Source organism: Pararge aegeria, chromosome 27 (assembly GCF_905163445.1).
Source record: "Pararge aegeria chromosome 27, ilParAegt1.1, whole genome shotgun sequence".
NCBI lineage: Eukaryota > Metazoa > Arthropoda > Insecta > Lepidoptera > Nymphalidae > Pararge > Pararge aegeria.
The window spans coordinates 4,726,660-4,750,822 of record NC_053206.1 but is presented as its reverse complement, the minus strand read 5'-3'; the positions used below and the strand labels follow the sequence as shown (position 1 = coordinate 4,750,822).

The following is a 24,163-nucleotide window of genomic DNA, read 5'->3' as shown; positions in this document are numbered from 1 at the left end:
TACCACAATATTTTGTACAACGTGAGTTGTTGAAATTCTCAATAATTAACTACTTTAGTCGATAATGACATTAATTTTTTTAACTCGGCATACTTCAATTCATCTACGATTGCTACAATCATACCATACCCTGTGCATCCACCAGCGCCATTGTGGAGGATTTTTGAACTGTTATTTAGCGCAACAACTGGACACTTTTTCAACTTTTCTCCCATATAAGATGACTCTCCTTACCTCTACCCTCCATATGTTGAAAGTAATTCTAAAATTCTTTTGACTTTACGTAGGTTAGAGCAGCAAGACTACAGTGTATCGTATATGGGTTGGCTAGACTTAGAACTTAAAGCCAAGGTTAGAGGTTATTAAAAAATATTGAATCGGTACCACAGACAAGGTTTATACTGGAATCACGGTGCTGATAGCAATAAAAGTTGTTTGTAAATAATAACTAAAAAGTGGATTTTATTAGACAATGAATTAAAAATTATTAGAACACAAGAATGTGCCACATTCGAAGTTCTTTTCATGGTGAAATCGACGAAATACCTGAGATTTACATTGACAATTTTGAAAATGCCGAGAAAAGAATGGCCAGAGCTTACTTCCTCAGTCATTACCACTCGGATCATGTACAGGTAGTTATCTACTTTATCACTACTAACGTTATAAGCTAAAAGTAGCCAAGCCAATCACACGGAAACTACGTAAATTTATTATCTTTGCATTGCGAAAGTGCCATTTAAAAAAATAATTATAAAACATCACTTGCTAATAGAAGATATTGTCAGGAAACTTGCATGGCTTAAAGTCCTCCGTAATATTCTGAAAGCGTGTCAAGTAAAGTCAAATACTTCTTTATTCAAATAGGCACATAGATGGCACTTTCGATGCGTATATGTAAAATAGGACATAGAAGTGAGTTGATTGCGATAACTAAATTCGTCAACTTACAACTAAAGCTACGAGGATTCCAAACGCGCACGCGTGCAAAGTATACCAAACCGCACCTTGTGGTGACACAGCTCAAACTCCTTCTTATTCTGAAAGGAGACCCTTACCCAGTAAAGGGTTGATAATGATAAATTTATTCAACCCATTATTTATAATTTTTTTTATGAAAGTTATTTTTTTACAATCAAGTCACTTTTAAGTGAAATGCGTTGTAAAAAAATCCAGATCACCCGTCATGATTCAGTAAACTACATTGGCTTTTTTAATAATTCATCTTTATGAAAGTGTGCTTACAGAAGCTGAACCTACAATAAATAAAAAAAAAAAACAATAGCGACACAAACTTTCATCCTAATTAAGAACCTTAAGAGATTTGAATGCAATAAAATTGCAATTTACAATTCCTTCAATTACATACTCTAAGCAGATCTTCTGTATGAATCAGCTTCTGCCTGAGACTTTGTCTGTGTGGACTTCAGAATTGGGTCTAAAGCTTTGCTTGTTAACAATTCTTAAATCTACCACCGGAACTATTTGAGAGACCAGTATAGAAAGTACGTGTCCTTTTCCATAGCATAGGTGACATGCATGCCAAATTTCAAAGATGGCTGCCAGCGGCTTAGCTCGTAAACAATTTTAATTTTTCCTTGGGAACTACATGGGATAATATGTATCTGTCTGTCTGGTATATATATTCTTCTTCTTCCGTTCCTGGACCATTTCCGCACTTGGTTTTTTCACTTTCCATTGTACGTATGTCCACTGATGCGGCTTCCCGCTGGATCACTCCAGCCAGCCGAGCTCACTCCAGAAGCTTAGCAGGCCGCACCGGTTGCCGAGTGAAAAGGTAGCCTATGTTCTTTTCCATGTCAAAGGCTACATGCATGCCAAATTTCATCCAAATCGGTTCAGCTGTTTTTGCGTGATTGAGTAACAAACATCCAAATTTTTACATTTATAATATTAGTAGGATAGTAGGACTACCTTAGCCTGCATTCTTTGTCTGCATTTAGGATGTTTTATTGCTAATCCAGTGACAGACGTATGTTCAACTGGGATAAAAAGCTATTTACTATTGGTCCTTTCAACTAACTCTATGCCAAATATAAAGTAAATTGATTACTTAATTAGAAAGTTCTGGTGTAAAGAAAGGACAAACAGACACTTTTGCATTTACAATATTAGTTAGAATCATTGTAAGGCCTACATCTGATGATGCTCTGTGTCACAAAAATAGAAGATTCTGTAAAAAATTCAAAATTCATTTATTAGGTAGTAAGTAGGCCTAATATAAGCAACTTTGTAACGTCAAGTATGTCTGTGTGTAGTGACTCTACCACCGGTTTGGAAGGCAGATTCTAACGAGAAGAAGCCTGCAAGAAACTCAGCAGTTGCTCTTTTCCAACATTGTTTTACAATTTAACAATCTTTGTTCTATCTTGTGTGATATGAAAGCGTAGCGGCTTGTTTCCAGGCAACCTTGTCATTAAGAAATTCAGCAATAGTATAGTAACCTTGCTGTATTAAATGTGTTTTTATACATTCTTTAAAAGCATATACTTAGCCCCACAAAGGTTTTCTGTACTTTCCTAAGACGATATGCTGGTATACCATGATATGGTGTAATTTATAATTTCTTCAATCCTTATACTCCACACCAAACAGATCTCCTGCAATGTACCCTCGACGCACTTTTCTCTCTAAAACCGAAGCATCCTCAGGAGATGTTGACAATACAATGAATAATTGCTGACTGAACAGATTCTGCTGATTTTTGCAGAGCAAAATAAGCTTAATTTTCATAATATATTATGGAATTCCGGAATTCCGCAATAACTATAGAAGCAGTTCTGTCCAAGATTACATTTAGAAGGATCTGTTTGGTGTGGATGATGAAAATTGAAGAATTTTTAAAATGCACTGCACAGATTTTCCCGCTCTTCGCAGCAAAAGTAGCATTAAGGTTTATGTAAAATAATAATAAATATTTTTATTTGGAAAAAAAAACAATACACCGGAATTAACATATAGAGTACACGCTACACAAAAACATATTAATGTGGACTTAAACTAAAAAAAAATTACCAAAAAAAATAAATTAAGGATCTTAAAATTAGGTAACTAAATAAAAATTAAATAAGCTAAAAACAATCAAATATTATTCTGTGTTGGCAGTGACATATCTTTGGTGTTGTGTCTCCCAAACAAGAGAATTGCCTCAGCGTTATGCTGTAGCAGCTGTTTAGTGATCATTGCTTCAGTGCTGCTTTTCAGGTGACCTCTCTCGACATCCCGAACCTGCCAAGAACTGCTATTTTGGTGGCAAGTGTATGCAATCTGTGTCTACTAAATAATGTAGTTAACATCTCTGCCAGTATGCAAAGCGTTACTAAGGCTTGCTCCAAGATATCCAGACTTCCCAATTACAGCAATAAATTTTTAAGTTTGGACTTGAAGGAAAGTCAGATCTTGTATCAGTAGGGGGATTATGTTCCATATATATATATTTTTTTTTATTATAATATTTATTAGTGTTTTAAGTAGGTAGTAGGTAAACCTACACTTGGAGGAATTTTTAAATTTTATAAATTTAAAATGCATATAAAAAATTTTTGGAACCGACAGGGTTTGAACCTGCGACTCTCTGGCAATCGCGGCCTGAGCGCTTTCAACAATTAAGCTACGGCTTTCCTACCGTCTCGTACCGTTTATATATGCATTTTAAATTTTTTTTTAATTTATTAAATATGTTCCATATCTTGGAAGAAGCAAGCCTCAAACTGCCACGGAAAGCGGCAGTGTCCGGTTTGCTTAAACTGTGCAATTATGCGTATTTAATAATCAATTCAATTTTCTTTTTATCAATTCCAGGGAATACATTCAGCTGCCTTATTGGCGACATTGGAAAAGACAAAGGCATTTATTTACACTAGTAAACTGACTGCTACAATCGTCAATTTTGAAAAGTGCGATTCAAAACTGATGAACTACGTCAAGGGTCTCAAAACAGGTGATTACATCAAGAGATGCTTAAAATATAAATTCATCTAAACTGTGATAGCCCAGTGGTTAGAACTTCGGGGGGCTGAGTTTGAGACCTGGCACGCACCTCAAGGGGGGGGGGGGGGGGGGAATGCGTTGATATGATGATGAATATATTATATACTAGCGGACCCTCGCGACTTCGTCTATGAATAGAAGAATAGATGTGATGCTAACATAATAAAAAAAATAAAGCTACTATTATTTTACGTGGTATACTGAGTTAGTAAATTGTCATTATTTTTGTTGATACATCTATACATCCATCCTCACAAACTTTCGCATTTATAATATTAGTAGGATGGTACGCATGCATTTGATCGTTGTGCCTTGAGACTTGCTGTTATTTGTTAAGAGTTATGTCCTTTATCTCCGACAATATTATATATACACTTTTAAATAAAAAAAATATTATTAAATACGGTACAAATTTAACGGAGCTATGAAGCAAAATTTTCGGTTTCACAGATAAATCTCAGAGACAGTACATAATGTACCTCGTGTGAAGTTCGTTATTTCGGTTTTCATTTACACACTGTATAATAAAAAAAAAAAATTACAATATTTCTGTGTATTACAGGTTCTACTCTAATCACCTTACCAGGAACACAGAACATGCCAGAAACTTCAATGACAGTAACTCTGATACCAGCTGCTCACTGCGTCGGTTCAACCATGTTCCTTTTCACATATGAATCAAAAAAAATACTATTCACCGGTGATTTTAGAATCAACTGCAACGATTTAACCAAATACACTGCATTGCATGATAACGGAGCACCAATAAAATTGAATACTGTATACATAGATACAACATTTATTAATTTGGAATACGATTTCTTTCCGAAGCGCAATGACAGTGTCGATAAATTAATATACCATGTAAAGAAATGGTTAAATTTTAATAGTAAAAATTGTTTAGCGATTTATACTCCAGCCAAGTACGGTTATGAATTTGTTTTCAATGCAATATATGAGCAATTGGGTATGAAAGTATATGTCAGCACAGACAGATGGGCGTTGTATAGGTGAGTTATTTTTTTTTTACAGTTTTCATTCGGTAACTATAAAAAATAAACGTGTGTGTATTTATGTGTGTACACACGTTAGAAGTTTGGCGTATCAAGATCTTTCGCCTTATTCTACGTTTGTAGAAAGAACGACACTAACAATAGAAAAAAGGTATTTAATACATTGAAAGTTTTACAATTTTTTTTGTGTGAAAAATCACACGTGTGACCACAGAATTACAGAACAGAACCCTCATTATTGAATGTAGTGCACAAACAGTAAAAACATTCCGCACACGTCACACTTCACACCCGCGTAATGTTTCTAGCTCACAAACTTTTCGCATTTTTACCATTTGAAGGTAAACGTTTAGAACATTTGAGGTAAAATAATTACTGTCAACTGCTAAATATGTAACCTCCTGTTCGAAAAACACTACTAAAGTGGAGTGGTTTTGATGCTTTAATATTAATCGTGTACACGGTTTCTGTATGTCGTTTATGTGTGTGTGTGTGTGTCGCAAATTAAAACTTATGTGTTTGTTTTTTTATGTCTTAACGCGCTCATATACTAATTTATTTTCAGCACCATACCAAATTTGGTACCAGGCGTGACAAATAATAAAAATGAAACGAAAATACACTTGTGTAGAAATAGAAACGAAAAAGCTCCCCACGAAGAGTGTATAGGGTACAATAATAAGAACTTTTTATATGTCTACCTATCAGCTATGAAATGGCAACGTATTACGGAGGACTTTTCTTCAGTCGAGTTTGTGACGCCGACGCGGCTGGACGTCTGCTTCGCTACGCACTGCAGTAGGAAGGAAATATATTATTTTGTTAATTATTTATCACCCGACAGAGTTGTCGGATTTCCTAATAAGTTTGTGGAAATGTGTAACAAGAGGGGGAGTGAACTGAAGTTTGACAGGGAAATTAAGAAGGGGAGGGTAGACAAAAAAGTTGATGAAGACCTCTTGAGGTTAATGTTTGAATGATTAAATCGTTCCAGGGTGAGTTTTATGCAAAGCCAAAACAACCTAGTTATGGCTTTCTATTTTATGCCGTAAAAAAAAAAACCCGCCACTTTCGATATAGTGTTCATAATGCTACTAGTCAAGACCTTTCATTGGATAACGATATTGAGGGAGTTGGGAAAAAAAAACGCAATCCGCGATTTTGTGGTAGTGGCCATCTTGGAAAAAAAAATTGTCGTAGTGTAGTGTATTATACTAGTCAAGCCCTTATATTTTGTACCCACATTGTGGATTGAAACAAAATGTGATCCGCCATTTTGTGGTGGCGGCCATCTTGGATCTATTTTCATTAAGCATAGCTAAGAACACTCGACTATTTCACTTTTCTAATAAAAAATAACCAAATCAAAATCGGTTCATCCGTTCGGGAAATGCGACGCCACAGACAACACAGACAAGCCAAACTTATAACACCCGTCGCCTTGTGTCTGGGGTTAAAAATTGAATGGAGAATATAGAAACTCGGTGTTATCACCAGTTTGTGGTTATGGCTCTGTGGCTATCTCTTAGTATGTATCAAAATTTAAACTACATTGTAATATGCTTAGAAAGGCCTTGAAAGCCTTGAATCCGTGGCCGTAGAAAAATAAAAATTTATCAAAATAAAAACACTTATTCAAAAATGTTTCTAAAATGTTTTATTCATCTAGACCTTATCACAGGCACTTATGAAGCGTTCATACATTGAACATGTTACACTTATGTTAGTGATGGTGATAACTGCATTCGTTGACTTAAAACTAAAGCTAGGAGGGTTCCAAACGCGCCCTGGTCTAGGAAGAGCCTACAACAAACTTGGCCAGGTTAATTATTTTTTTTTGTTATCACCATCTCACAGTCTAGTTAATGTTGAGCTATGAAGTAAGAGATTGTTCTTATGTGTGAATTGTGAGATTGAATTGCTACTTCTTTTCTTTTTTTTTTTTTTTTGATTGCAACTTTAATCCACAGCAGCATAACATCGAAAAAAGTTACGAAACTACGGATAAATTGTTGTTTAAAATTGGGACAATGAAATATGTAATATATGGAATAGGACTGGATGACAGTTATAGCATTTTCAAGTTTCATTTTTTTAAGTCCTACAAATGCACAATTTTTTTTACTAGTCTGTGCCAAAGTTTGTTCTCGTTGTTTTATCTGTAAAAATATTGAAGTTTTAACTAGAAATTTATATTATTTTTTTAAGGATTTTTTTGTATTGACTGAATGCATTTTTGTAGTCAATAAACGACGCAAGTCATAAATGTGATATATAAAAACTAAACGTATTTTATTGTGATATATATATGTAGAAGAATATGTTAATTTGATTTTAAATGAATATATATAACGCTGATATAATTCAAATGCGGTAAATAAAATTATAAATTGTGAAAATATTAAATTCTATTTTCTTCGATACTCTGTTTTATTTTGATCCAAAATATTCAAAATTCAAAATTCAAAATTCAAAATTCATTTATTTCAAGTAGGCCTAATACAAGCACTTTTGAAACGTCAAGTCTGTCCGTGTGTAGTGACTCTACCACCGGTTCGGAAGGCAGATTCTACCGAGAAGAAGCCGGCAAGAAACTCAGCAGTTTCTCTTTTCCAACATCAAAAATTTACATTTTATATTTTAACATTCATTTTTCTATCTTGTGAGAGATGAAAGCGGAGCCGGATGCTTCCAAGCAACCTTGTCATTAAGAAACTCATCAATTGTATAATAACCTCGCTGTAATAAATGTGTTTTAACACATTCTTTAAACTTATGCATTGGTAGGTCCAAAATTACCTTAGGAATCATATTATAAAAGCGTATACTCAATCCCACAAATGACTTCTGCACCTTTCGCAGACGATATGCAGATGTCACTAATTTATGACCATTTCTTGTAAGTCGACTTATTAGATATGTAGGTATTTTATTATTACCGATTACCTTGTATATGTAAGCTATATACTAATATGGAAGCGGGCTAACCTGTTAGGGAGTAAGTCATACCCCTAATCGGTTTCTACGCGACATCGCACCGGAACACTAAATCGCTTAGCCACACGACTTTCGGTATCGAAGTACTAAACTAATAGGTAGGTATCTACTTATTATTAAATAGATAAAATTCCCGGAAAAGTGACGGTGCCCGTGATATTTGGAAAGAACCGCTACTAGCTCGGACTTACAAGAAATGGTCATAAATTAGTGACATCTGCATATCGTCTGCGAAAGGTACAGAAATCATTTGTGGGATTGAGTATAAGCTTTTATAATATGATTCCTAAGGTAATTTTGGACCTACCAATGCATAAATTTAAAGAATATGTTAAAACACATTTAATACAGCGAGGTTACTATACAATTGATGAATTTCTTAACGACAAGGTTGCTTGGAATCATCCGGCTTCGCTTTCATCTTTCACAAGATAGAAAAATGAATGTTAAAATGTAAAATATAAATTTTTGATGTTGGAAAAGAGCAACTGCTGAGTTTCTTGCCGGCTTCTTCTCGGTAGAATCTGCCTTCCGAACCGGTGGTAGAGTCACTACAAACAGACAGACTTGACGTTTCAAAAGTGCTTATATTAGGCCTACTTGAAATAAATGAAATTTGAATTTTGACTAACTCGCGGGCAAAAGGTAGTTACTTAATAAACTACAAAAGTAATTAAAAAAAAAACATTAATTTTAACGCAGATTAGAATCTTAATAGTAATTGGGTAAATGAGTTTGATGCCAATATTCAGTTGGGAAAGTTAATATGTCAAGTGAAACGCATTTTCTGTGTTACATATTATCGTTGTACATTATTTTTGCAAGTAAGTACAGCGGTCAGAGCCCAGTAGGTAGGAGTTAGACTTCACTTCCGGTTGCTAATTCATTCAAAATTCCAAAAATTCAAAATTCAAAATTCATTTATTTCAAGTAGGCCTAATACAAGCACTTTTGAAACGTCAAGTCTGTCCGTGTGTAGTGACTCTACCACCGGTTCGGAAGGCAGATTCTACCGAGAAGAAGCCGGCAAGAAACTCAGCAGTTTCTCTTTTCCAACATCAAAAATTTACATTTTATATTTTAACATTCATTTTTCTATCTTGTGAGAGATGAAAGCGGAGCCGGATGCTTCCAAGCAACCTTGTCATTAAGAAACTCATCAATTGTATAATAACCTCGCTGTAATAAATGTGTTTTAACACATTCTTTAAACTTATGCATTGGTAGGTCCAAAATTACCTTAGGAATCATATTATAAAAGCGTATACTCAATCCCACAAATGACTTCTGCACCTTTCGCAGACGATATGCACATGTCACTAATTTATGACCATTTCTTGTAAGTCGACTGTTTATATCCACTTTTTGTTTATAAAGACTAATATGTTGTCTTACAAATACTATATTGTTATAAATGTATTGTGAGGCTACCGTAAGTATACCAATTTCTTTAAATTTTTCACGGAGGGATTCACGTGATTTAAGTTTATATATTGACCGTACAGCTCTTTTCTGCAATATGAATATAGTTTCAATATCAGCAGCTTTGCCCCATAATAAGATCCCGTAAGACATCACACTATGAAAGTACGCGAAGTAAACAAGTCTTGCTGTTTCTACGTCAGTAATCTGTCTAATTTTCCTGACGGCGTAGGCAGCCGAGCTTAGTTTACCTGCTAGTGTATCTATATGGGTACCCCACTGAAGCTTACAATCCAAGGTCATGCCCAGAAAAACTGTGGAATCTTCCATTTTTAGTGATTCTCCATTTATTATTATATTTTTATTAACTTTCTTTACATTTGGTAAAATAAATTCCACACACTTAGTTTTTTTTGCATTTAAAAGTAAATTATTGACAGTAAACCAGTGCGACACATGCGACATAGCACGGCTTACATCGTCAGAGTTGTCTCTACCTCTATAGACACCCATTGACGTAGCTTCAAAGGCAATTGTATATTATTTTATAACAAATTACCAAATGAAATCTTTGAGACGTCTCTCAATAAGTTCAAAGTTTATATAAAACGTAAGCTTACAGAAAAGTCCTATTATAATATTAAGGATTACTGGAACGATAAAAAAGTAAAATAATAAATAAACGAGAGATGGTGATAACGAAAAAAAAATTACCCGGCTAAGTTTGTCGTGGGCTCTTAGACCAGGGCGCGTTTGGAACCCTCGATAGGTTTAAGTTGGTGTACGAAGTTATCACCATCCTCTTACAATTATGTAAACATATATTTATGAACGCTTCATAAGTGCCTGTGATAGGCCTACATGAATAAAGAAATTTTTAATTTGAATTTGAATTTGGTCGCCGATTTCGAATCTCTCTAGCTCTAACATTTCTAAGTTATGTTCGTTTGAAGCAATTAAAATTTCAATTGCTTCAACGGTGAAAGAAAACATCGTAAGGAAACCTGAATGCCTGAGAGTTCTCCATTATTATATATTTCAGGTGCAAGACAGAAAAGAACTGAGAAATTATATAACCACACCAAGTAAGAAAAAAATCAGTTTCATTTTAGTAGTTTCTGTCAGCTTTTTTAACAGCCTAGCTAAAAAAAAAAACTTGTCTAGTATTGCAGGTATTCAGTTTTAAATTTTGCTTTGTTATTTTATTAGCTTTTAGATTATTTTAATTAAGCACGCTGTGTTAATTTCTAGAAGGTTTCAATTTCCTGTCTTTCTCTTTTATTTATACTATTCTCATGATAACGTCATTGATTGTTACCCGTTTAATGATCAAATGAAAAAAAAAAAAGTCACCATGAGGCGTAAGTGTCTTGTGTCTGTAATCACACTGGCTACCACACCTTTGAGACCGGAACGGAACTTGGCGGCAGAAATAATCATTGCGGTAGTACAAGAATGTCTCTAAAGCTTTCGTTTTGTTTCAGGCCCAATTCAAAATACGACAATCCGAATTTCATCCGAGACAGATATCATGGTAACGGCTTTTCACCTGATTTTATTAATAAACTTACAAGATAATATGATGTGTCCGTTAAGAACACTACAGTCCGTTCACATTTTGCACGCCTCCACTCCGGATATATGAAAGTCAAAGAGTTTTCGAAACCTAAAATGACTATTGTTGGAGAACGTGGGGATAGTTCTTGGAATAATACTAGTTTTCACTTATTACATTTGACATATAATCGAGCGGAAGCGGCTACAATTACTTGATATAGAATGAATGCTTGAGAAGGTAATGCTTCTACTTTTATACGGCTCAGGTACAGTTTACAATGTTTACAACAAAACGAACCAATAATAATATTTTACGATACTAGTTTCCGGTAAGTTATTAAACAAAATATATTGATATTTTTCTGTTTGGAAAACATTAAATATTTAAATAAGTATTATTACGAATTATATAAAGCAAAATAGTACTATTAAAGCAATTCTGTATTAATGAATCTTGTAGTGACGTCACAACATGTTTATGGCGTAGCGTATGTATCAGCCAGCTGGGAAACCGCTAAGTTAACACTGTATTTTTCTATATAATAGTATCATATATGTATATATATATATATATATATATATATCAAGAAAAACATTCGTTTAAGCGTATTTGATATTTTGATATTGTTTAGAGTAAAAAAATAAATAAATTTCAAAAATATTCGAGGACCTCCGGATGTCTGCCCGCATGGATCTGGCACTCTCACGACCGTAAAAAATAACGTTTCGAAGAACTTCTTTTTTTAAAAGCTTCATAAACGCAGCGCGCTGTTTGCTATTGAAAATCTCTGGAAAATACGTAGTCTTTAGTGTGTCTCTTATGAAAATTGGGTTCGTTCACAATGCTTGCGAGCTATTGTGTTGCTTTACGTCGAGAATGGCGAGAAATGTTGAAAGTATTTTTTTTAAATTCCATTTACGTCATTGACTTTGTAAAAAAAAAAATTACTACGCCCGCAAGCGGTGAAAAGTTTAAGGTTTTTTTTTTTTTGTGAAAAATGTGATTATGAGGCGTGCACTTTTGAATTTTCCAAATTTAATTTTTACCTCTTGCCGAAATATTTGTTAAGCAGAATAATTGTTAAGACTTTCAAGTGTTATTAATTATTCATTGTAAAGTCAGCATCTCCTGAGGATGCTCCGGTTTCGGAGCGAAACGTGCGTAGATGGTACATTGCCGAAGATCTGTTTTGTGTGGAGTATAAGGATTGAAGAAATTATAAATTACACTATACAGACTAAAGACGTAGACGTAGGGTGCCTCCTGCGAGGACTCGGACCTCGGCTCCGTTCGACGTTAATCTGACTGTTGGACTAATCATTGTTTAGTCCGAACGCCCCCGTGACCGTGTTAAGAGTCCACGTACGGATGACGTCAGAAATCGGGGACCTCGTCTTCGCCGGCGAAGACTCTGTATTTGTTGCGTGTGTGTGTGTTGTTGGGACACGTTGTCTGTAGTTATTTTATCGTCAGGGTCGTCAAGGACATGCTTCGGACGTTGCCGCTTTGGCTCGACGTCGGGGACGGGGGTAAAAAAGGAGACTGCGGTGCATCGATATACATATATACATATACAAGATAATATGTATAATAAGTATTTATATCAAAAATACCCACCAACTCAATTTCATGAACGTAAATATCTGGCAAATATGAATTCATAAGCTCTCTAATAAAACTTCCTTTAACCTTGAAATAGATGAAATATGGAAGCCGATGATGCCCGAAGCCTGGGTGAACCGGTACAACAAGCCGTTCAACCCCGCATGGATGGACTACTGTGATCCCTACCACTGTAACGACTACCACAAGCTCGCGTGCGGACTGAACCGACGTACCATGAGGTTCAAGTGGTTTCAAAGCGCGTGCCATGTCATACTGAACAACATGTGCGCCAATTATCGGGGAGCTCTCCGTAAGTAAACTTTTGGTGTTAGAAAAGAGCAAATGCTGAGTCTCTTGCCGGCTTCTTCTCGGTAGAACAAATAGTGGTGGAGTCACTCATGTCCTCAATGACAAGGTAGAATGGAAGCAGCCAGCCTCGCTCTCATCTCCCGCAAGATAGCAAAACGATTGTAAATGTTGATGTTGGAAAAGAGCAACTACTGAGTTACTTGCCGGCTCTTCTCGGTAGAATCTGCTTTCCGAACCGGTGGTGGAGTCACACAAACATACATACTTGACGTTTCAAAGGTGCTTATAAAGTAGGCCTACTTGAAATAAATGAATTTGAATTTGAATTTGAATTCACTACAAACAGACAGACTTGACGTTTCAAAAGTGCTTATATTAGGCCTACTTGAAATAAATGAATTTTTATTTTGTCGGTATTAAAACGCTTATATCCCAAGAGTTTGTTCAATCTTGTTCACAATTGAGGTAAGTTTCAGTTGGGGCAATACTATCAAGCATCGTAAAATGCAACATGCATTTTAGTTTAAAATCCTAGTATATCACTAATGTTAGTTGTACCACCTACTAATTTCGTATAGCATTTTCTTGTATGCCTTTGGTTGCCTTTAAGAGATCGCTATTTAGCGATAAGGCCGCAAAATTGTACGTTCTACCTTATTGTGCTGTTGTATTTGTATCTCGGTAAATTTTCTCTGTGGTGTACAATAAAAGTGTATTCATTCATTCATTCATTCACCCAGTGGCGTACATAGACGGTATGCAGATGATATAAAATGAAGATAATCTCGAGTAAAAGTTATAAATACTAAAGGGTAGGCTTTTTATAACTCTTACGACGCCCATCCTTTAGTTTTTTATAGCTCGTACTGGAGATTCTCTCAATTTTCTATCATCTGCATACACTTTGCATGCCACTGCATGCATCTAAAGCTATCATAGTATGTATGCACTTGTAATAAAATCTCTTTGGCTATACTATTTGTGTCTGGCTGGTTTAGGCAGTGTCAGGTTAACATCGCGAGAGGACTGCCAAAACTACTAGTCGCGGTTTTTTGATCGAAAACCCCAATATTTCTATAGCAATGGGATTATGACCCTACCTACGAGATGGCAAAAAGTTTTGGAACAAAATGGTACCTACATACTCTAGTTAAATGTATAATAAATAAAATAAACAATAAATAAATATACTACGACAATACACACATCGCCATCTAGCCCCAAAGTAAGGGTAGCTTGTGTTATGGTTACTAAGATAGCTGATTAATATTTTTTTGTGGATATAATATACATAAATAATTAGAAAATACTCGTACACACAAACAATCACACAAACATTCTCCAGTTGTGGGAATCGAACCCACAGCCTTGACTCAGAAAGCAGTGTAACCGCACACTGCGTCAATCGGCCGTCGAAAAAAAAAAGTTTTGAATTTTCTTAAAAAAATGCAAACTTTTTCTCCAACCTAATATATCTTGTATATCTCATTCCAAATTAATAATATTTTATCGAAGACAAAGATTTCAAAGTAATCATATAAATAGGCTAAAGCAAATTATTTATTTATTTATTTATTATTTATGTACCATAAATTGTGATTCTGAACATAAGATACATGAAGTGTACAAACGAAAGGAAATTACTACTCAAGGCTTTTAAAAAGTGGAGAAATTAAAACAGTAGTTGACATAGCGTCAGAGGTAATAAATAGAAAGACAAGAACCCTTAATTTTATCGGATTAAAAAAAGTGTTCCTTTGCTAATAGGTAATCTACTTTTTTATGAACTGAAAATATTTTTAAATCTCTAAAACCACTTTCAAATTCCCCGCTATACTTTTTCTTTGCCTTTAATCACATCATTCTCTTTAAAATTCTTATTTGTATTTTTGTTATTTTGTTTAAATAAGTACTAGCTGACCCGTGCAACTTCGTCTGCACCTAATCGGTTGTTACCGGAAAACACGAATAAAATGACATTTTCTAAAAATGAATCCTAGCTAGATCGATTTATAGCCCCCGAAACCCCCTGTATACTAAATTTCATGAAAATCGTTGGAGCCAATTCCGAGATTCCAATGATATAATTAGAATATATTTATATAAAGAATTGCTCGTTTAATGATATAAGATTAAACGTTCTGCCGTTAAATCCAAAGTCCCTTGTTGATCACTGCATCCGCTAATCCATAGTAAACTATTAATTGTATGTGTTTACTTAGAACTCCTTCCAGGTAAAATTTTCGTAATTTTGAAAATTAAAATTTTAAAGATAGTACAAGTAGTGTTACAACTACTCTGTAATGTAACATCGATAGATCGCACTAACCACGAGTGCATGCTTGCAGCGGTCATAACAAAAAAACATGGTTTTTTTTGTATGAAATAAATAAGTACTGAATTTAGAATTAAATAAAATAGTTTTAATGATAGGAGCTACAAGGCCAAGATATTTCTGATATTTTTTTAACCGTGTATATAATAGGATAAATAAAAAACGAAACACTTTTATCGTAAGTTAACGCCCCCGCACTAACAAGATACAACGTACACTAAAGACCTGTCAGAACTTTCTATTTATCTTTTAGCGTACGAACTAAAGCTTTCGTCAGGTTATCTGGTGTTTAATTTCGACATCACTTACTAACCTTCGATAGCTCAGTTGGTAGAGCGGTGGACTGTAGAGGAATAGTAACTGATATCCATAGGTCGCTGGTTCAAATCCGGCTCGAAGGAGTGAATAAATTTTTTAGCAGTGTTCCTTATTTTGATTTTTTTTTATTTCATTAATAATATTAATATCCTTTAAAAATAATATTTCTTAATTCTTATCCATAATGACACTACAAACAAACCATATACACTTGAACGTAATGTTTGTATTATCACTGTTTGCCTTACAAGTTTTTAACCAACTATTTTTCTGTTTTAATTAGTGTTTATTGGTGTAATTTACTAAAAAATGCCAAGTTTTTATTTTTATTGTACTACAAGTTAGTCCTTGACTGCTAACTCAGCTGGTGGTAAGTGATGATGCAGTCTTAGATCGTAGCCGGCTAACCTGTGAGAGAGTATGGTAGTCATACCCCTAATTGGTTTCTACGCGACATCGCACCGGAACCCTAAACCGCTTAGCGGCACGTCTTTGTCGGTAGGTTGCTAACTAGCCACGGCCGAAGCGTCCCACCAGACCAGACAAAATTCAGAAATTATAAATTCCCAAAGCCCCTGCCGAGAATCGAACCCTGTTTAAATTCACAGTGCTCACGATTGCGCCAGGGAGGTCGTCAATAAAAAAATAAAATTGACGATCTGTCTAGCGCAGCGGTGGGTGCTGTGGTTTTAAATGGGAGATTCCAGGTTCGATCCCCAGCAGAGGCAGTTTAGCAATTTATTATTTATGAATTTTCTCTAGTCTTTTGTGGCTTTGGCCGTCGCTAGTTACCATCGTAATGACAAAGACGCTAACCGATTAATCGTTCCGGTACGATGTCGCGTATAAACCGATTAGAGGAACGGCTTTACTGCCATATCCCCTAACAGGTTAGCCCGTTACCATCTTAGACTGCATCATCACTCGCCATAAGTTAAGATCAAGGTCTAAATTGTCGCGGAATAAAAATATACAACGTGTTATAAGAATTTCGAAATACTGTTGGATGCATAGGTATATTTCCTAAGGAATTCCTAATTCAAAACATTCGTTGTTCAAGTGTTTACTTATTACAACTTAATTGAAGACAAGCTGACCCTTCATAAATCGGTTATTACAGGTTTTAGTGTCTTAAAAAAACCTAGAAACTAATTGCAGCGCCATCAGGTCCAGTTTTATTTCCAAACTATATTATACGCGGCCGGGCGGCGCGCGGCATTTTTCTTGCTTTTTGCATTTCTATACCCATAACACCTTCTAGCTCTAAGCTATAGGTTCAAACCACGTACTTAATAAAGTGACAGGAGTTACTTGATTTTAATTTTGCTTGTTTCAGTAAAACTATGGCAGTTGTTTACTCAAAAACTATTAGCGTTTCGGTTTCACAAATAACAGGGAAAGTAAATAATGTACCTCTAAAACCTTTGAACTAATGTTTCGGTTTTCATTAACACGTTGTATTTATTTGTTTGTATACATTATTATTTCGTCTAGCAGCTAGGACTTACTTTCTCCTTTTATTTACATACTAGCTGTTGCCCGCGACTTCGTCCGCTTTTGTTTTTGTTTTTCGAAAGACATGTGCCTCATAAACGGGGCGGCACTTTATGTATTTAGGATAGCTAAGCCTGGTGTTAAATCGTGTAACACTTTCGTCCCCTCTCCCAAAAGAACTGAGCTTAACTTCGGGATAAAAAACATCCTATATTACTTCTTATACCTTCAGGAATATGTGTACGTGTCGTGATGATCGGTTTAGTAGTTTTTATATATATATTGTTAATTATAATTAGTAGGGAAATTACAGTCCTCCGAATCGTGACGACTCATGTCGTCGACCCCACAGTAAATTCCGTATTCCTTTGAACTTGAGGTGGCCGTAAGCCGACGCCCGCTTTTAGGCACAATTCTAGGGCCACTTTAAGGGAAATTGTTTGAGCTTACCTGTGTTCTCTTACAAAGATAACAGCGAAGTTTATCTAAAACTGAAATTTAAACAAACTTTACGTTACCTGCGTAAGATAGAAAAGGACACACTCCGGGTCACGCTGTAATGCGGGCGATAATACTTTTAAAGATCTATCTAACAGGTTACGATGTGGTTGACACAAAGTACTGCAGTAAACACGTGATGTTCTTACGTTTCGGCTGTCCGTCGGTCTGCCCTAACAAATTGGACCCTATATGTGGCATCAGTTCCATAGACAATCAAGTCGTCATGTTTATGAATAAATGTGCTATGGAACGAGCGAACTGCGAAGGGAATCATCCAGAAGGTAATCCATAGATGCTAAATCAGTTTAAGAAATAATTGCAAGATCGGTTTTCATATCGATCCTAATTCCTAGGATGTATAACAAACAAGAGCTACAATATATAACTTAGTGATAAATCGGTTAGTAAATTGGTTCTGAGACGGTTAATAGATTGGTACTAAATCGGTTAATAAATTAAAATAATAAATATACTACGACAATACACACATCGCCACCTAGCCCCAAAGTAAGCGTAGCTTGTGTTATGGGTACTAAAGATGACTGATGAATATTTTAATGAATTATTTATACATAAATACTTAGAAAATACATATAAACACCCAGACACTGAAAAACACTTATTGCTCATCACACAAACATTTTCCAGTTGTGGGAATCGAACCCACGGCCTTGGACTCAGAAAGCAGGGTCGCTGCCCACTGCGCCAGTCGGCCGTCAATTGGTGCTAATTCAACTAAAAAATTGTATGCTAAATCGGTTGTCTAATCGGTGCTGAGACGTCATTGAGAGTAATTTAGTTGGTGTTGGCGCGGAGCCCACCAAACACCACGAGCCCTCTGCCTGTGTTATTGTCACTATGTTTAGGGTTTTAACGAGTCTTATCATTTAAATATGATAAGCCCCCGAACCCTCATAGGAAGAACCCTATATTAACCCGCTCTTTAATAATAATAATAAAGTAAGTATTTATTTCAGACCACGGTCCATATAATTTTGCTTGTAACAATTTACTTAGTAAACTATGTTAGGAAACTTTTTGTGTTATTTATATTCACTTATTCCTTGTGTCCTTATTATCTAATAAAGCGGTCAATCAACCCGGTAAACGTCCCACAAAGACATCATCATCATGTCAACCAATCGACGTCCACTACTGGACATAGGTCTAAAGTGACCGCTCACGAACCGGACAGTGCCTTTCTTTCCATGCTTCCTTTCCCAAAAGTAAACTACCTAACCGACACCGTATAAACTTTGTACGAAAAAATTTAGCGATAAATTAATTAAATTACTTTCGTGTGAATTTGGTTTTACTTGTTTTTTTTTTCGTTTTCAGAATTCGTAGAAGTGCACATGAAAATCTGCGAATCTGCAATAGACAATATTCCAAACTAAAAGCAATAATACAATGATTCTTCCTTTTTAAATCGCTTTTTATTCAGAACGCGGCTTTGCTCGTGAATTTACGTCATATTCGTGCTGTATGTAGGTCATTACTCCATACAAGTAATTCAAATTCGGTAGCTACTCAGTTCGTATTATCTGTTAACTTTTCACGCCGAAGAAACTGTCATATTTCGATACAATAGCATGATGGCTTGTTTGGAAAACTTCCCTATGATGATCGGAGGTACTTATCTACTTTATTTAAAAAATGTCTTATTTTTGCATAAATTAGAGATTTCGTTGATATAAATTGCAAATGTTATTTTTAAAAAATGTTTCCCGCCATGTTATGGCGGGAAACATTTTTTACATCGTTTTTTACATTTTTTACATTCGTTTTACAAACATTTTTCACTCGTCGTGTCATGGCCGTACTTGTAACGTCGGCGTCACAAATAAAAGCATTAGTAAATCCTTGTTCCAAAGAATATTGATATTGGTATTAAAATCTTAGCAACTGATAGTTTGGAATCACTAAATACTTGATATATTACGCAGAGATTTCGATTCGATCGAAGTTCATGCGGTACAAAATTATGTTTTTATAGACGTGTCGTCGTTTTAAATTCGGTGCTTCACCTGTCATGGCGGCAGCGGTTCGCTAGATTTTACAGGTTTGTTTATTGATGAATAAATATACGCTTTTCATAATACATGAATAATATATAATTAGATAAATAAAATATTTTAGCGATTCTCTGTTACTGTCATCATGCCTATTTGGCAAGGATTTCATCCCGTTAAAGGATTGGATACTTTTTATTCCGGAACGTTCAAGATATCCCGCGATCTTTTTTTAATCCTTACCTGACTTAAAACAATATAAAAATACATTTAAATAACTAGCTATTGTCCGCGACGTGCGCTGAGAATACCTACTATTGATATTAGGTAAAAGTTACGTACCTCGTACACATGAATTTAGTACTTATTATAACCTACAAAAACTCTTGCGGCGACCGTTAGTTTTGCCGTTGATTTTTCGTACACAAAACCTCATACGTACATAAAACTGAAAAGCTTTTGTTATCATATTTCAGAACGTAGATAACACAAACAATTAGTTAGTTTAAAAACGGTCGGTTAACTTTAATCATAGATTATCGTTCACTAAAAACAATAAAGACAAGGAATTGTATTTCTCGTGGAATACAAAATGAAAGGAGTATTGTTTATTTTACTGGGTAAGTATTGCGTTTTTACTGCTTCGCTGGTATAGAGGCAAGTGTGAAATTTCTACCTACGTTTACTTATTCGATTACGTGAAAGTTAACTACGATTTATATGGTATAGAAAAAGCGCCATCTAGTGAAAAGCCTGTTTGCCAGTATTCTAACTATATGGCTCTTCCTGTACCATATAAATCGATGTTAACTCTTACGCGATCGAATAAATTAACGTAGTTGAAAATCTCCACTCTGTACTTACTATTACAAGCTAAGTAATCTTTTTTACATAGTTCAATGTTTAATCAAGACGAGTTTCGAAAGAACGGCTACTGTAAGCCAAAAAGAAAGAATAAAAATATTGAGACAGAAAATACAAGATGAAATTCATTCAAACACCAAGGCTACCGATTTGATAAACCCTTTAGACATCGAAGACTCTTCAATAGAAGCTTTAGAACATGAAATAAATGAAAATTTACCAATTACCCCCATTTTGGAATACATTAACAGAAAAGAGAGCGCTAAGTTTAAATCAAGCGCGCTTACAACTGACAAGTTTGACATTAAAATCGGCGGTAATAAAGGCAAAGGCAAATCACAAGATGGCGATAAAGGCAATGGTAACGCATCATACAGCCATTTGCGTTCCAGCATACTTAAGAAAAAACTTCTTACAAAACCTGGGGAAATATTTTATAGAAGACTTTATAACACAGAATTCTTTGATAAACAGTTAGAATGGGTGCATTGTCAAGATATTATAACGCCATTCCTTACTGGCGCTAAACTTAATATCAGTGAACCTAAGGTGCTTCATTCGAAACACCCAACTGTTTTAAGGTAAAGGTTTTATTTTAAAAGTAATAAGATAGTTACATACTAACACGCTAAATATTTTTTTTATATATTTTTCTTATTTTATTTCTACGGTCGTCAGTACATAATGAGTTTTTTACGTACATCTATGGAGGGTAGAGGTAAGGAGAGTCATCTTATATGGGAGAAAAGTTGAAAAAGTGTCCAGTGTATGCGCTAAATAACAGTTCAAAAATCCTTCACAATGGCGCTGGTGGATGCACAGGGTATGGTATGAATGTAGCAATCGTAGATGAATTGAAGTATGCCGAGTTAAAAAATTTAATATCATTATCGACTAAAGTAGTTAATTATTGAGAATTTCAACAACTTACGTTGTACAAAATATTGTGGTAAATATAACCTTACTTCCTTGTATCTCCATACTTCCTTGTTTATTTTTCAAGCCTACTCTAACAATATTTATATTTGGCGCTTCTTTTAAGAGTTACCCTGATGCAAATGTGGCGCCATCCTAATTTAATACATTTTGACGACACTTTTTCATACACGCAGATGACTCTCCTTACCTCTACCCTCCATACGTACATCCCAAGGATGGATAAGTAAGTGAATACTACATTGAAGGATTCGGTAAAAATACACAGATCAAGCTCATAAAATCATGTCCAAGATAAGTCGTTGTTACTAATTGTTGTACAAGTTGTAACTTGTAGTACCTACAATGTACAAAAAATGTTTTTTGCGTGTAAAGTCAAGTAACTTAAAACTGTGTAAATAAAATATTCCAACCAGTATAAAACATGACAGATGTTATTATATTACAGTGTAGTTTTTTTACAGACTTATTTCCCTTCTAAATGTCAATACAACATCGTATGGCAGAGAGGATATCTACTCCATACTATATCAAATTAGCAATTTGAACTTGCGTTTCTTTCGATGGGATGTCAATTCTATGAAAATGTTGTTCAATGTTATCATCAAAGGTGGGTGGTTAATTATTCGAGTTTCTCTCTGTGTATCTTCCAACACACGTCACATTTGCGAAGTACGATGTGCTGATTTGGCATACCGAAAAGCCAAATAAGCAAAAGAAGAAGATTATTTGTGTATTCAGAAATTTTCTGACAGTTCCTAAGCGGTTGCGACCTTTCATTTGATGATACAAAAACAAAATGTTTAATAAGTGTACAACTAGAGCTGTCAAATTAGATAATTTTTTGAAGACTGCCACCTGTCAGAAAAATTGCTGAAGAATGAATCATCATCATAATTTTAACCGATGCTTTTTGCTAGATATAGGTCTACTAAGGGATTGCCATACTTAAAATTCTTGTTAATTGCGTGCGATACACTGTGTATCTTTTTGTCTGTTTGTTCGTGCACGCATCACACAAAAACTTCTGAACGGATTTGAATACAACATTATAGATTTACTCCATATAGATACAACCTTAACAATTATCAGTTAGCTAAGAGCAACTCATTCAGTAACTGTTGTTCTTCTGAACTGATTTGACAGTATGGACCTCGCCTCCTTTCAGAGAAAAAACATACCTTAGGCAGTCTGAAGCACGGTCTTCGGGAACTATTCAACAAATGGCGCCTAGACTTTAGTAATAGCACAACCCTGTTGCGACAAGCGAGGATTTTCCGCCCGCCCTGCGTAGTTGTAGCTACAGATGGTGGTAAGTAGATGGGAGCTTTCCCCTTGCCATAGACTATACGAAGAAATGTCAATCCAACATGGCGGACGTAATGGCGGACTCTAAAAGATAATTATATGTTTTGTTTAACCGACTCCATATTCTGTTGGTTAGAAATTTAGAATGGTTGACAATAGTACATAAAAAAAAATCGAAAGGTTGCTGCCAAAAAATGCTTAGTACAAGTCCACAATAAACTTGGCGCTGTCCAATCCCGTGTCTTAGAGAGTCCACTAAACCATCGGTCATAGTTATAATCTATAACATATGATAAGAGCAAAGAATTAAGAACTTACAACGCAATTATTTGACGGCCCATTGGCGCAGTGGGCAGCGACCCTGCTCTCTGAAGTCGAAGGCCGTGGGTTCGATTCCCAGAACTGGAAAATGTTTGTGTGATGGACATGAACATTTTTCAGTGTCTGGGTTTTTATATGTATATTATCCTATTCATAAAAATATTCATCAGTCATCTTAATACCCATATGACAAGCTACGCTTACTTTGGGGCTAGATGGCGATGTGTGTACTGTCGTATTATATTTATTTATAAAGAAACCCTTGTACACGACTAATATTGAATCATCAAAAACCAATTATCTTAGTAGTGTTTCTATAACAGGCGGTTAGTCAATTCATACCATTTAGCAGTTAAGAATTATTTTACCTTTAATTTTCTAAAAATCTACCATAAAATGGGAAAAAGTTTGTGATCTGGCAACATTCTACGGGTGTAAAGTTAGTCTATGGAGGGTAGAGGTAAGGAGAGTCATCTTATATGGGAGAAAAGTTGAAAAAGTTAATTTTGTTGATAATCGTTTTTTCAAACCATCCACTGGCACAGAGAAAGATTAACGCCCCGAACACTCTCTGCTATGAAATAGGTGTCCAAGCAGGTTTCATACAAAAGGATGAGAATCTTAATGATGATTTTCTCTATTAAATTTTATTAAAAAAACAAAATTCGAAGGCTTCCTTGAATATGAAACATATGTTAAAATAAACAATTTAAAATACTATAACAATGAAAAAAAGCGATACACTTAATCTCGAAACGACGTATATACCATTTATCAGCAAATAAGTTCTGTCCTATTGTCGTTAATCAAAATAACTTACTAGCAACGCCGAATCGCTTAGCGGCACGTCCTTGTAACTAGCTTCGGCCGTAGCCTTCCACCAGACCAGACAAAATTCAAATATTATTAATTCCCAAATTGCCCGAGCCGCAAATAGAACACGGTACCTCAAACTTAAATAAAACAGCGCTCACCGCTGAGCCACAGAGGTAGTCGTAGAAACCGATGAAACTTTTTTTTTCAGGCTCCACTAAGTCACCAAAAGTGACAAAATATCCGAAAAAAACTAAACCCACAACACCGTGTGAAGACTATGATGATTGCAAATATTGATTTATGTTGAATATCTTTTAAAATAAAACAAAAATACATTTTTGAA

At 35.2% G+C, this 24,163-nt stretch overlaps 1 protein-coding gene and 1 non-coding gene across 2 annotated transcripts; both read left to right on the top strand.

Moving 5' to 3' along the window:
- Positions 1 to 24,163, top strand: LOC120635557. The gene is made up of 15 exons (XM_039906571.1): positions 1 to 21; positions 288 to 635; positions 3,823 to 3,961; positions 4,574 to 5,021; positions 5,590 to 5,994; positions 7,153 to 7,163; positions 8,774 to 8,845; positions 10,486 to 10,528; positions 10,928 to 10,977; positions 12,701 to 12,916; positions 17,659 to 17,844; positions 20,471 to 21,020; positions 21,840 to 21,985; positions 22,544 to 22,687; positions 24,029 to 24,163. Exons 2-15 carry the CDS (start codon positions 501 to 503, stop codon positions 24,115 to 24,117), a joined length of 2,634 nt encoding a protein of 877 aa, XP_039762505.1. The 5' UTR covers positions 1 to 21; positions 288 to 500; the 3' UTR covers positions 24,118 to 24,163.
- On the top strand, positions 15,563 to 15,651 carry Trnay-gua. Its single transcript is given in 2 exon segments — positions 15,563 to 15,599; positions 15,616 to 15,651. It is a non-coding gene; the product is annotated as a tRNA-Tyr (tRNA).